Source organism: Podarcis bocagei, assembly GCF_964188305.1.
Source record: "Podarcis bocagei genome assembly, chromosome: 11".
NCBI lineage: Eukaryota > Metazoa > Chordata > Lepidosauria > Squamata > Lacertidae > Podarcis > Podarcis bocagei.
This window is the reverse complement of record NC_138136.1, coordinates 45,029,781-45,043,229: the sequence shown is the minus strand read 5'-3', so window position 1 is coordinate 45,043,229 and position 13,449 is coordinate 45,029,781. Positions and strand designations below refer to the sequence as shown.

The 13,449-nt window shown below is 43.1% G+C and overlaps 1 protein-coding gene across 1 annotated transcript in view; it reads right to left on the bottom strand.

Annotated features, from left to right (window-relative positions):
* Window positions 1–13,449, bottom strand: part of HCN1 (hyperpolarization activated cyclic nucleotide gated potassium channel 1) — a 183,769-nt gene that overhangs the window by 66,707 nt on the left and 103,613 nt on the right. The window contains exon 3 of the mRNA XM_081212754.1: window positions 5,579–5,740. Coding sequence (XP_081068880.1) covers window positions 5,579–5,740 — 162 coding nt within the window. The remainder of the gene's footprint in view (window positions 1–5,578; window positions 5,741–13,449) is intronic.

Here is a 13,449-nt window from a genome sequence, read left to right as displayed (position 1 = left end):
CAGCAGGAAATATGCACTTTTTAGTTCCCAATCTATGCGGAGCGGAAGCCACAAAAGCAGCTGCACAAAGATTGCCAAGACGTGCCAGTCAGCAACTCGGTGACCTACTTTTTATTAGAGTAATTACATTTTTGAAGATATGTCACTATTTTGTCAGGAAAGCTGCACTTGTGAAGCGTCAGCAAACATGCCATTTATCATTAAAGATGTTTCTGGATGTCTACAGTCACTTGGCTGTTGTGAGACTGGCATTGTCACAGTGAGACATCAGGAACAATATTCCAAAATAGAGGAAAAAACCAACAACTAGCAGATGAAAACATGCAGGTGCAGAAAACTATCTATTTTTACTCATAACACTTCTTCTTCTTTTAAAAATAATAATGGATGGGAAGAGTTGGCTTGGGGCAATTTGGGTAAACTAATAATAAAACTAGTTTTTAGCTGTTATTGATTGATTTCTAGACATTTATGGCCGGCCCTTCACCCTGAGGGTTACATGCAGGTCAATGCAATTTAACAATGTAATGTATTCCATTCACAAAGGTCTGTGAACAAAGGTGCCTTATATGTTGTAGTAGTAGTTGTTGTTGCTATAATGATCACCATCATCAGGAGGGCTGATTATGCAATTAAATATCCAATCTATAATTTAGTTGGGCTCAGCTCTAGAGTCTGTTGGAAATGTAATGCGAAGAAAAAAAGTCTCATGAGACATTTTCCCAGGGAAAACATTCGAGGGTTTTTAAAATTTTATTTCACACACACACCCCACGAAAAAGTAGCTCCCTTTACAGCATTTTATCCACATATTCCCCATCATTTTTGTGCATGTTAACAACAATTCTGCTGCCAACACATAATGCCCTGGAACTAGGCTAGGTCCTGGGCATTGTGGAGAACACAAAATGGTGGTTAGGCTGCCACATGTACATACAACTTTGAAACAAATAAAAAAGCTATGTTACTACCACTGCTAACGATGAGCTCCTCCCTCCAGAAACTTTAAGATAATCTCCTCTCCTCCTTGGCAAATAAAAGTAAAATGGTCCTGTCTCTTTCCCCACAAATAGGATAAAGAATTTCAAGCAGACATTTTTGCACAGCTCTGTTTTCAAATGTCATGATGTACCAACGGAACTGATCAACAAGTGTGCATGCCCCTTGGTAACCTCAAGGCTGTATTACTGCAACACACGCTATGTGGGGTTATCAGTAAGGTTGGTCTGGAGGATGTAACTAGCGTCAAAAGTGGCAACTAAGCTAAGCTGGTGGGGGCAATCTGCCAGCATGTAACATCTTGTCAGTGGTACCTGCCAATCTGTTACTGGGCCAAGTTCAAGGCTTTAGTACTAATATCCAAGGCTATCCTCAGCTTGGGATCAAGATACTTGAGAGACTACCTTACTCTTTACATGACCGGTTGGTCACTGTGTTCTGCAGGATAGTTGTTTCCTTTAATTAATTAATTAATTAATTAATTACTTTTTTTTATTTATACCTCACCCTTCTGGCTGGTTTCTCCAGCCACTGTGGGCAACTTACAACATATCTATTCAGATGTCTTCTAAAAGTTGTGTAGTTCTTTATCTACTTGGCAACTACCGAGAAGGCCTTCTGCCTGGTTCCCTGTAACTTTGCTTCTCACGGTGAGGGAACCACCAGAAGGAGGAGGAGGACCTCAGTGTCTGGGCTCAGCGATGGGGGTGGAGACGCTCCTTCAGGTATACTTCAGGCCGAAGCCGTTCTCTAAAATGTCAGAAGCCCACTCCTCAGTAGCTCACAGCAGGACTTCCAGTGTGACTGCCTCTGTTCTGTGGAACAGCATCTCTGCTGAGATACTATAAAGACCCAGTGCTTGTGATTTCTGACTAAACATCAGGAAAAACTTTCTGAAAGTGACAGCTGTTGGGACAGTGGAACAGTCTCCTTCGGGAGGTTGTGGACTCTCCTTCCTTGGAGGTTTTTAAGCAGAGGTTGGATGGTCATCTGTCATGGATGCTTTAGCTGAGTGTGATGGCCTGGGATTGGGACTCAGAGGCTGAACCTGAGGAATCCCAGCCTACACAGGAGCCCCCGCCTCCAGAACCAGCTGAGCCGGAGTTGGGGCATGAGCTTGAAGGGTCCTCACCTGTGCTGGATCCTCAGGTGCAGGCACCAGCTGAGTCTGCTCTGGCCCCTGAGGGGATGGAGGACCCATTGCCTGCAGGTGCTCCACTCTCAGCCCCGTCAGGGTAAGAGGAGGTTGCCTCTGGGTCTGGTAACCCTCCAGCCTCTCCTGAGCTGCAGAGGCTCAGGGAAGAGAGGCGGAGGGAACTAGGTTCCTGCAGGAGGAGTGCTCACCTCCAGCCCAGGGGAGGCGAGTCACCTGTGGACTGGGGCCGCCCTATGCCTCAGGGCAGATAAAAGCCAGTCAGCCCCAGTCCCAGGTTGCGGGAGCAACATTGTTGGCAGCCTGTTCCTGCCTGCACCCTGTCCTGCTCTTCTGCCAGAGTTCCTGACCCCACCCGACTCCCCGCCTTGGACTCAGCTACAGCTTTGATGGATAACCTCCATACCGGACCATCAACCTCAGACTGGACTCGGACCTCACCTCTCGGTAGCCCCCAGGACCAGCACACTGAGATTCCTGCATTGCAGGGGGTTGGAACAGATGACCTTTAGGGTCCCTTCCAACTCTACAATTCTATGATTCTAACAGAGCAGCAGCAGCAATGGGGCAGGGAGCAAAGAAGAATCTGATCCCACAATTGATCCCACTGTTTTCTTCTTTTCTTACACCATTACAAAGAAACAAGTTCAGACATCCCCCCTAGCAAGCTTATAGGTCCTCTTCCCAACTCTCTTTCATCTACTTGAAAATAAACCTGACAATGTGCCTCCCATTCCCTATGCAAGACTTTCATAGCAATACAAACATCCATTGGCAGAATCAGGATGATCATTTGCATTATCTTCAGTTGTCCAAAAAAAAGTAATAATTGTGGGGAATGCCCCAATGAAAGAGAACTTAATAATTTAGCACATTTTGGAAGCAAATGGTTTTTTATTTTTTTGCAGAAGTATAAAATAATAATTACCTTGTGTAAGAAGGGCATGAACAGTAACATCAATCAGATGCAACTTATAGGGTCATAAATGTTGATGGTTCATAGCACATATGCTAGGCTAAGAAGGCATGTTGTACATTGGTAGCGTACTGCAGAGGCAGGTGAGTTATGGAGATTTCACTTTTCCTGAACTGATCATCCATCACTGATCATCGCTTACAGACAAAAGATAACAGGTTCAAGGCGGTCATTGCTTTGCCCATGGAAAGCAACATTTCCAGATTACTTCTTATTTGAAAATGCTGAACTTTCTTTTAACCCATTTTTAAAATAGGGCTCATTGTGCCAAAACATGAATCACTCCGCATTTAATCTGGGCACATAAGCATAACTGATTATTAGACATTCTACTTGGAGAACAGCCAGTCTTAGAATTCTTCAAGGATCTCCCCCTACATCCATGCCTTTCATTATTTAGTGTCATCTCCCAGAAATGTCAAAGTGTCAGAAGTACATAAGGGGGGGGGGGGAATAAGATGTATTTCTTTTTTAAAAAAGCTGTATACCACTCAGAGTTTCCTTTTCCATTTTTTTTTTTGACAGCCAAGTTTTTCAAAAGCTGTGTAAAAACTTTTGAGTGTCTTGCATAGAAAACTCAAAACAAATAACACAGGTATATGGGCATCTGACAAGGGTGCCAACAGGACTTTTTCTGAACTGCGATGGGTGGGTAAACACTCCAAATAAATACATAAACATCCATAACTAAAATCTGAGAACACGCCTTCCATTTCTGGAAGATCTGATGACTGGATGGGCCTGATCTCTGAGAAGCTTCCAGGTCTACCACTCTATTGGTTCTCAGTGGATAGACCTGAGGCCATCTGCAGATGAACCTGACATCCAGACAATATATTTGCACTCACAGCTGGAACCTTCCATTCTTTCCCTGGCTCCCTTCACCTCTGCCCACCCTTGATTAATTGCCCTGCTGCTACAACCAACCTCACTGGCCAGCCTGGGTGGGTGGAACAAAACCAGATCCAGAAGTCCTTTTCCTGAGAGTTTGCAGCTGCATGACTCACCATGTGGCACAGTGGTCAGCAGTTCCTAGGGGCAAGCAATCAATTACCTTGGGTGAGAACACATTTAGCCAAATACCTGAGCCATCTGCTTTTGCAGCGCTTCTCATTCTCTTCTTTTTTTGCTTTAGGTGCTATAAGTCGGTTTTACAATTGCATCTCTCCACAACCCATTGTTTCCTCAAGCCTATGGGCATCTCTGTCATTCTCAGCTGGCCTCTTGCAACCCAGCATCCACACATCTCTCTTCATCAATTTCCTGGGAACTATATGTCATTTTCATCAGATCCTCAGGTGCTTCAGATTCTTAGAGACATGCCAGAGTATTTCACCTTTATGTTTTTGGTGGTGACGATGGGGAGCTTTCAGACAAAAGATCTCCATTTTAATGGGAGGCAGGTGAAGGTTCAAAACAGAGTTGCATTCTCTCGTGGGCAGCCCTCCAGGGGCCACCGCATTGAGTGGGGACAGAAGCAGACATGAGCAGAGTAAAAGATGTGACTCTTACAGTATACAGTGCACAGCAAGCCATGTTTCAGCCACAACAACTGAAGTCTCTACACCCATCCTCCCTCCACCTACGCATTAGGTGCATAGAGGCATTATCAGATTCCAAGGACTCATCCCAGCTGGGCAAAAGCACTCAAGGAGGGCATAGTTAGGTCAGTGAGAGTTATGGCCCAGAGAAAGTCCGCAGGGATGGACAGAATGGACTGGAGAACTGCATTTGGCCATTGAGCCTGAGATTCCTCATCCTTGGTTTAAAACACTTTGGACTTGCTATGAGAGGCCGGGGCAGCTGCATCTATTCTAAAGAGGTTATATCTCTCTCCCTCTCTCTTTCTTTTTACACAGTACTTTTTCTGCCTAGGAACAGCAGCCACTGAAGTGCCCTGGAATAGCAGCATCCGGCAGACAGCTGGACAGCAATGTTCTTCCACAATGCATTGTCAGAATCTCTCTGCATTGCGCCATAACATTGTACCAGTTGCATTGTGGGTGGGAAAGGCAGAAATCGGAACAAGCAGCAGAGAAAAGAGAAGGAGGGAGAAGAAAAGGGATGGAATGGCAGGCTCAGCGGGAAGAGGGAGTCAGAACCAGTGTGGCAGGTGAGGAAAAGGAAGCAAGACAAAGAGAAATGATGGGTTGACTGACAGGTCTGGCAGATTCCCCTGCTTTCCTCTTGGCTCAGAGGAAACACATGGAAATTCCCAGCACGGTTGCCCAGGGACACATCGAAACATTTCACTGCACTTGCCACTTGATTATCTATTGCTGATGTCTGGTCCCATCATCATCATCATCAGCTAAAAAAACAACCTTCAAAACCTTACTAGCAAACTGTACATACTGTTGAAAAATAACAGGCTCTGAATATATGCCTTCTTCATTACAGCTCTTAAAAGGACGTTTGAAAAAACACAATGAAAAATGAACAATACTTACAACCATACCATTTAGGGACACCCAGCAATCGTGCGGGAAATCCTGGAGCAATGGTACCAAAAACTGAAGGCAACCGTCCCAGTGGCAAAGGAGGAGCATCATTCCAATCAGGTTGAAGATTCTCACTACAGCGCTTGCAAGATCATATGTCATGTGGAAAATCTGTAGAGAAAATTAGAAATTGTATGACAATGGGACCAAGACCGTGCAACTTGGTGAGTCCTCTCTTGTCAAGGCAAGTGATCACTCTGAATCTGTTTCGGTTTTCCTTTAGCTTTGTATGCTGCCCTGATACCTTGGCAGTTGAAGCGGGGTCTAGCAGCATATTTCATCAACAGAGAATAAAGAAAATCCTCTAGAGCCAGGCAGCTGAAGAGGCCATTCAGAATTCCATTCAGAATGGCCATTCCACCATTCAGAATTTTTTCACAATACTTGAGGTTTCTTTGGTGGACAAATTGGCCTGGAAAGTATTTTCTGTATGCACTAAAGGAGTGATGGGAACGCTGTGACCCTCCAGATGTTGTTAGACTACAAGCCCCAACATCCCTGACCATTGGCCATATGGGCTGGGGGTGAAACAACATCTGGAAGACCACAAGTTCCCTGCTGTAACGAAAGTATGGTTGAATGGAAACTTCCATCTCTCCCAGTATTTAGATGCACAGGTGCAAATGTCAGCATGCTCCATCCACACAGTTCTCCATTTCCGATTTGGGAATGGCACAAACTTCATATGGGTGCCGTGCGGTCAAAATTTGCTGAGTCGCTACATGGTTGCAGCAATACCGGAGGCAGGATAGTGTGCATTGATTCTAAACACAAAAGAATAAGCAGTAGAAGAACAACATTCTATAACATACTGTATTTTTCGCTCCATAACACGCACCTGACCATAACACGCACGTAGTTTTTAGAGGAGGAAAATCCGTAGGCATGCCACCCGTAGGCATTCCCTCCATAACACGCACAGACATTTCCCCTTACTTTCTAGGAGGGAAAAAGTGAGTGTTATGGTGCAAAAAAATACGGTATTTTGTTTTACAAAAAATTCTGCTGTTATCAAATGTATCACTGATGATTTCGAAGTATTTTTAGAAATATTATTTTTTGTCCTGTGAATTTGATACTATTGTTGTTGGGGTTTCCTGTCTAACTTCTGTAATGCTACCGCAGTGTAGGTCCCCCCAAGGCAATAGCTAGGTAGGGGCTTGACAACATGCAAATATTATTTATTAGTTGTACAATTGCGGTTGCCTCAAATTTCTATCCAATGCACAGTGTTCAGTGCTCAGGAGAAAGCAGCTTGAATGTATCCACACCCTGCCTTCTGAAGGAAAATATAGAGATGCACACACACTGCCTTTATCTTGTTCAGCCCAGCAACAGCTTCACTTCACTAGCAAGTAATATAGCCATTTTGCGGATGAGAAAACTTACTAACAGAGCAATCCTACTGGGTGGAAGAGGAAAGTGTACTGGTGGTCGAGCCACCAAACCCATATCCCTGCCTGGTAAGCCTGATATTCCTACCCTGCCCCAACATTATCCTAGAATGCAAACCGGCAGTATGGCTGGGGTGGCATCAGCCTGGTTGCCTAATGCCTGAATCCTTGGCCCTATGCCATGTCAAACACCGTGAGTGGTGTCCATTAAAGTTTTGGTCTTTATAAACCCACTTCAGCCCATGTGTGGTTCTTGGTCCTATGGCTAACCCCATTCCACACAGCCACTTCTCCCTATTAATAGCCTCAAATAACTAAAACCAACCTGTAGGGCAGCAGTCAAAAAGAGGTGAACAGGTAGAACCGAAACAGGTAGAACTCAAGTAAATAAATAACTTCTGAGCCAAGGGTGTATGGTGACATTTTTATAATATTTGAAGTGAGGATGGAGGCCAAATCTTTTCTCATTAAAGGGACCCGTCAAGAAGACATTCATGGCCCAAACTATTAAACCTAGAAGCCTAAATGTCTGGTCTGGTCCATTTTTAGGCACTTAACTATAACTGGCTGACATTTCAGAAACACTTTCCAAATCCAATTTAACTCTGGACTTCCGGGGGCGGCGCGAAACTGTAATGGCGGTCCTCTTCGAGCTCTGAAGAGGGGCTCCGCGGAAAAGGGTCGTTCGCTGCGGCATAGCGACGACCCATCAAGATAAACCACGGGTAGAGGGAGCCCGTGGCCGTGGGACTCGGCGGGCACCAGAAGCTGCTCCGAAAACACAGAAGGGACCCCGTAAGGAGACCCGGAGTGAAGGAGGGGTAGCGGTGCTGTGAGTTCATCGCTCTTTCCGCGGAAGCGAAGCCGCGCGGCTGTTACAGATGAGCGCTGATCCTTCTTCCTAAAATCAACGCTAAACTGCAAGCAACATACCCGTGAGTAAAGGGGTTTTAAATTTGGCAGAAGAAATTCGGTAAATTTGGCTGAAAGCGGGAGACGAGAAAAGGGAAGTCCGTCTTCCGACATTGCTGACAAGATCAAAGCAAAGCTCTTAAAAACGGAAGCGTTTGAAACGGGACTGTGGGAAGCTTAAACTTTTTCGTGCTATAAGATCTGCTTATTTTACTGAGCTGAAGGTGGAAATGGACATTGACTAAAAGAAATAGTAAATGGTGACTTTCCTCCTATCTTTTTTCTCCTTTGGGCTGTCTTTTTTAAAGAGCCAGATTGTCGGGCTGCCAGAGAGAGAGACTGTGTCAAACTGCGGAAACAGTTGCAAAACTTTGCTGAAACGTAACTGTTATATTTGAGCAGAAAAGACTGAATGGGATACTGTTACAAGCACCTTTCATGAAACTTTGTTGATCTATAAAAGGTGCTTTGGGAAACTTTGAGTTTATGAAGGGACTTTTGGACTAATGAATCTACTGTTTTGAAACAATTTGGAACTTTAATGGCGGATTACTTCCTTCTTTGTCTTTGAAACCTGGTGGTACTCCCCCTACAGGGCTTTCGGATTATAAAATCCTGGGAACTGACTTTTGTTTTGAATTCCATCTCACTGGTTGTTTACTTCTGAATTTGCCTTTCCCATGGAACAACAGACAATTTGACCTTGAACATTGACAGATGTGTAATGAGTGGTGCAGGGAGAACAAGAGCATCTAAAGCAAAGGAAACTAAAGAGGCTAAGGAAAAAGAAAAGGAAAGAAGACAATTTGTACAAACAACGTTGACCCAAGGACGCCGTTCGTCGGTTCCAGCTGTACTGGTGACCCATAGAGAACAAGGGGAAACAACTGAGAAGTCCACTGAGGAAGATATGGCAGCAGGTGGGTCAGATACACTATTAAAACAAATATTGGAGCAATTATCAAGTCTAAACCAGAAGGTGGACGACCAGTCTGTGAAGATAGATAAAGCAACTTCCTCGATTCAAAAATTGACTGACCAAGTTTCCCAGCACACGCAAGCCATAGAGAAATTGCAAGGAGCAACAGCGGAAAATCGGGAATTAGCTGGAGAAGCAATCCAGAAAGTGGGAGTTCTACAAAAAGAGGTTGAAGAAATAAAAGGAGAAGTTAGGCCCCTGCACAAACAGGTGGGTGAACAACAAGTCTATCTGTCAATGGTGGAACTGAAAAACCGCGAGAGCAACATCAAATTGAGAGGCATCCCGGAACTCGAGCAAGGAGACTTGATTGGATACTTAACACAGGAATTCTCGAAGTTCTGGGGTTTAAAGGAAGATACAGATTTCAGGATAGTCTCGGCATATAGACTGGGAAGACTGGTAAGGAAAGACAGATCCAGAGACTGTTTGATAATTTTAAGAACAAAGGAAGAGAGAGACAAGATCCTAGGCCTTCATTTCAAAAAAGCAATTGAAATACAAGACAAAAGGGTGGAAATTTACAGAGATATCCCGAGGCAACTGCTGGACCTTAGAGCCACCTATACAGAATTAGCAAAATTGCTGAGACACAACGCAATTCCCTATAGGTGGGAGTTTCCACAGGGATTATCCTTCACCTACAAAGAAAGGAAGGTTAAAATAAGAACACCTGAAGATAACCAAAAGTTCCTTCACGACCACGGAGAAGATCTCCAAAAAGGAGCGGATTGGCTTCCAGGTTTACCAGCACCAATACTGCCCGGAAGTGGGCCAACGCCTACACCCTCGGGATCTGAGAAAAAGGAAGACACCCCATCTTAAGAACATTTTAAATAAAACAGGATGTCTCTGCAGCTACTTAGTTGGAACATAAATGGCGGGAATTCTCCGGAAAAAAGGAGAAGGATATTTCATATCCTAAAAAAAGAACAATTGGATGTAATATGTTTGCAAGAAACACATGTGACTAGGCTCCACAGGAAAGTATTAATCAATAAAAGACTTGGTCAAGAATTTATCTCATCAGACAAAGTTAAAAAAAGAGGTGTTGTAATTTATGCAAAGGAGAACCTGTCGCCAAAATTTCTATTCAAAGATGATCATGGAAGAACTCTCGCAATTGAAATTCAAACACAAGGAGAGAAGATTTTGATATTAGGAATTTATGCGCCAAATGATGGAAAATCAGAATTCTACAAGAAGCTGCATGAGACAATGATGGACTATTTGGACTATGCTAATATCATTGTGATGGGAGATATGAATGGGGTGGTGTCTACAAATATGGACAAATCCCAAAATCAAAACTTGACAACAGACGGCAGACTCCCTAAAACCTTTTTTGAAATGACAGACAATATGGACTTGATTGACATCTGGAGGACAAGGAACCCCTTGGGTAAAGAAGGAACCTTCTATTCTGAGGCCCACTTGTCATGGACACGAATCGACCAAATTTGGATATCTAGAGGGCTGGCTCCGAAAACGAGAAAAGTGGAAATCTGCCCAAAAACCTGCTCCGACCATAATGCCTTAAAAATGGAACTGAGACTTTTTCCAACTGGATCCTTCAGATGGAGAATGAATGACACCTTGTTAAGAGATCAAGAGATTGTGAAGAAGGCCCAAAAAACATTAAAGGACTACTTTGAAATAAATTTGAACACTACGGTGGAGAAAAGAACAATCTGGGACGCAAGTAAAGCTGTAATGAGAGGGTTTCTGATTCAACAGAATTCGATAAAAAGAAAATATTGGAATGGAAAAAAAGAAAAAATTTTAGAGAAAATAAGTGAAGGAGAGAAAAAGCTGAGAATTAAACCAAAGTCAAAAGAGGTGCTAAGAGAGATCAAATTTCATCAAGCACAATATTCGAAACTGACCAATCAAGAGATTGAGTGGAAAATCAAACAAATGAAGCAGAGATCGTTTGAATCAGCAAATAAATGTGGAAAGTTGCTGGCTTGGCAATTGAAAAAAAGACAAAAGTTAAATACGGTTACAAATTTGGAGATTCAAGGAAAAATAGTTCAGAAACCAGAAGAAATAAGAAAGTGTTTCCATAGATATTTCAAAGAGCTCTACGCACAGGGGCCTCAGAAAGAATCGGAAATGGACCAATTTCTGGAAACAAATGGACTACCTAAAATAAGCCAAGATAAAAGATCAATCCTTAACAGCAAAATAACTCAACAGGAAATTGAAGGTGCCATCCAAAACATGCAGCTGGGCAAATCTCCAGGCCCGGACGGACTCACCTCCAAATATTATAAAACTTTGAAGGATTTCTTGATACAACCGTTGTTGGAGGTTTGTAACCAGATCATGGAGGGGAGAAAGGCACCGGAAACGTGGAAAGAAGCATTCATCACATTGATTCCCAAGTCAGAAAGGGAAAAGACTCAGCTTAAGAACTACCGTCCCATCTCACTCCTGAATGTGGATTACAAAATATTTGCAGACATTTTAGCAAGTAGACTTAAAAATGTATTAAATGAAGTAATTCACAAGGACCAAGCAGGCTTTCTCCCTGGTAGACACATGTCGGACAATACCAGGAACATTATTGACATATTGGAGCTGTTGCGAATTAGAAACACAAGGGCTGCTTTAATCTTTATTGATGCGGAGAAAGCATTTGACAACATTTCTTGGATGTTTATGAAGAAGAACTTGAAAGGGATGGGAGTGGGACGGGGGTTTGAAAATGGATTAGAAGCAATTTATGCAGAACAAAAAGCTAAACTGATAGTGAACAATGTGGTATCGGAGGAACTTCGAATTGAAAAAGGGACACGACAGGGGTGCCCTTTATCCCCTCTGCTATTTATTTCTGTTCTGGAGGTATTGCTGAATATGATTAGGGAGGACCAGTTGGTGCAAGGTATAGTGGTCGGAGCGAAACAATACAAACTGAAAGCTTTCGCAGATGACTTAGTCTTGACATTGCAGGAGCCAGAATCTAGCACAAAAAGAGTTTTAGAACTTATCCTGGAGTTTGGTCGGGTGGCGGGATTTAAGTTAAACAAACAAAAAACTAAGGTTTTGGTTAAAAATCTGACACCTACAGAGATAGAGGGGTATCAGAAAGAGACAGAGTTAAGTGTGGTTAAAAAAGTGAAATACCTGGGAGTATCCTTGTCCACTAAAAATTTAAATCTTTTTAAAGATAACTATGAAAAATGTTGGTTGGAAATCAAAAAAGACTTGGATATATGGTCAAGATTGAAACTTACCTTGTCAGGCCGAATCGCAGCTATAAAGATGTGTGTTTTGCCAAAAATGTTATTCTTATTTCAAACCCTTCAGGTCGTGGACAGAATGGAATGCTTTGGAAAATGGCAGAAGGATATCTCTAAGTTTGTCTGGCAGGGCAAAAAGCCCCGAATAAAATTTAAAATACTAACCGACTCAAAAGACAGAGGGGGATTTGCCCTGCCGGACTTAAGGTTGTACTACGAAGCTGCAGCCTTCTGCTGGTTGAAGGATTGGTTTTTGTTGGAAAACACCGATGTCTTAGATCTGGAAGGGTTTGACAATGTGTATGGTTGGCATGCATATTTGTGGTATGACAAGGCGAAGATTCACAAACTGTTTAAAAACCATATTGTCAGAAAATCAATTTTTGCCGTCTGGATGAAGTATAAGGATCTATTAGAAAGTAAGACCCCGAGGTGGTTATCACCTGTGGAAGCTAAGATTTCTAAAAAAAGGCCCAATATGGAGGCCTATTGGCCAAAATATTGGGAATTGATTGAAAGAGTTGGAGATAATTGGAAACTCCAAAGCCAGGATAAACTAAAAGGTAAGGTGCGAGATTGGTTACATTATGCTCAAATTCAAGAGGTATTCAAAATGGATAAAAAAGTGGGTTTCCAGTTGGAGAAATCGAAACTGGAGACGGAGTTACTAGAACCAAGGACTAAGGTACTTTCAAGAATGTATGACTTGCTGCTTAAATGGAACACACAGGATGAGACAGTTAAATCTGCTATGATTAAATGGGCACAGGATGTAGGACACAACATTATGGCTGAGGACTGGGAAAGGTTATGGAACACCGGTATGAAATTCACGGCATGTAGTGCCTTGAAAGAGAACATTATGAAAATGGTATACCGGTGGTACATGACCCCAGTCAAGTTGGCTAAAATATATCATCTTTCTGATAATAAGTGTTGGAAATGCAAGGAGGCAGAAGGGACATTCTTTCACCTCTGGTGGACCTGCCCGAAAGTAAAGGCCTTTTGGGAAATGATACATAATGAGCTGAAAAAGGTATTTAAATATACCTTTTCTAAGAAACCAGAGGCCTTTCTCCTGGGCATGGTGGACCGGAAGGTGCCAAAGAAGGACAGAACCTTGTTTATGTATGCAACCACAGCAGCTAGGATTCTCATCGCTAAGTTCTGGAAAACACCAGATTTACCCACACTGGAGGACTGGCAGACGCAGTTGATGGACTATATGGAGTTGGCAGAAATGACTGGCAGAATCCGAGATCTGAGCGAAGAAACAATGGAGGAGGACTG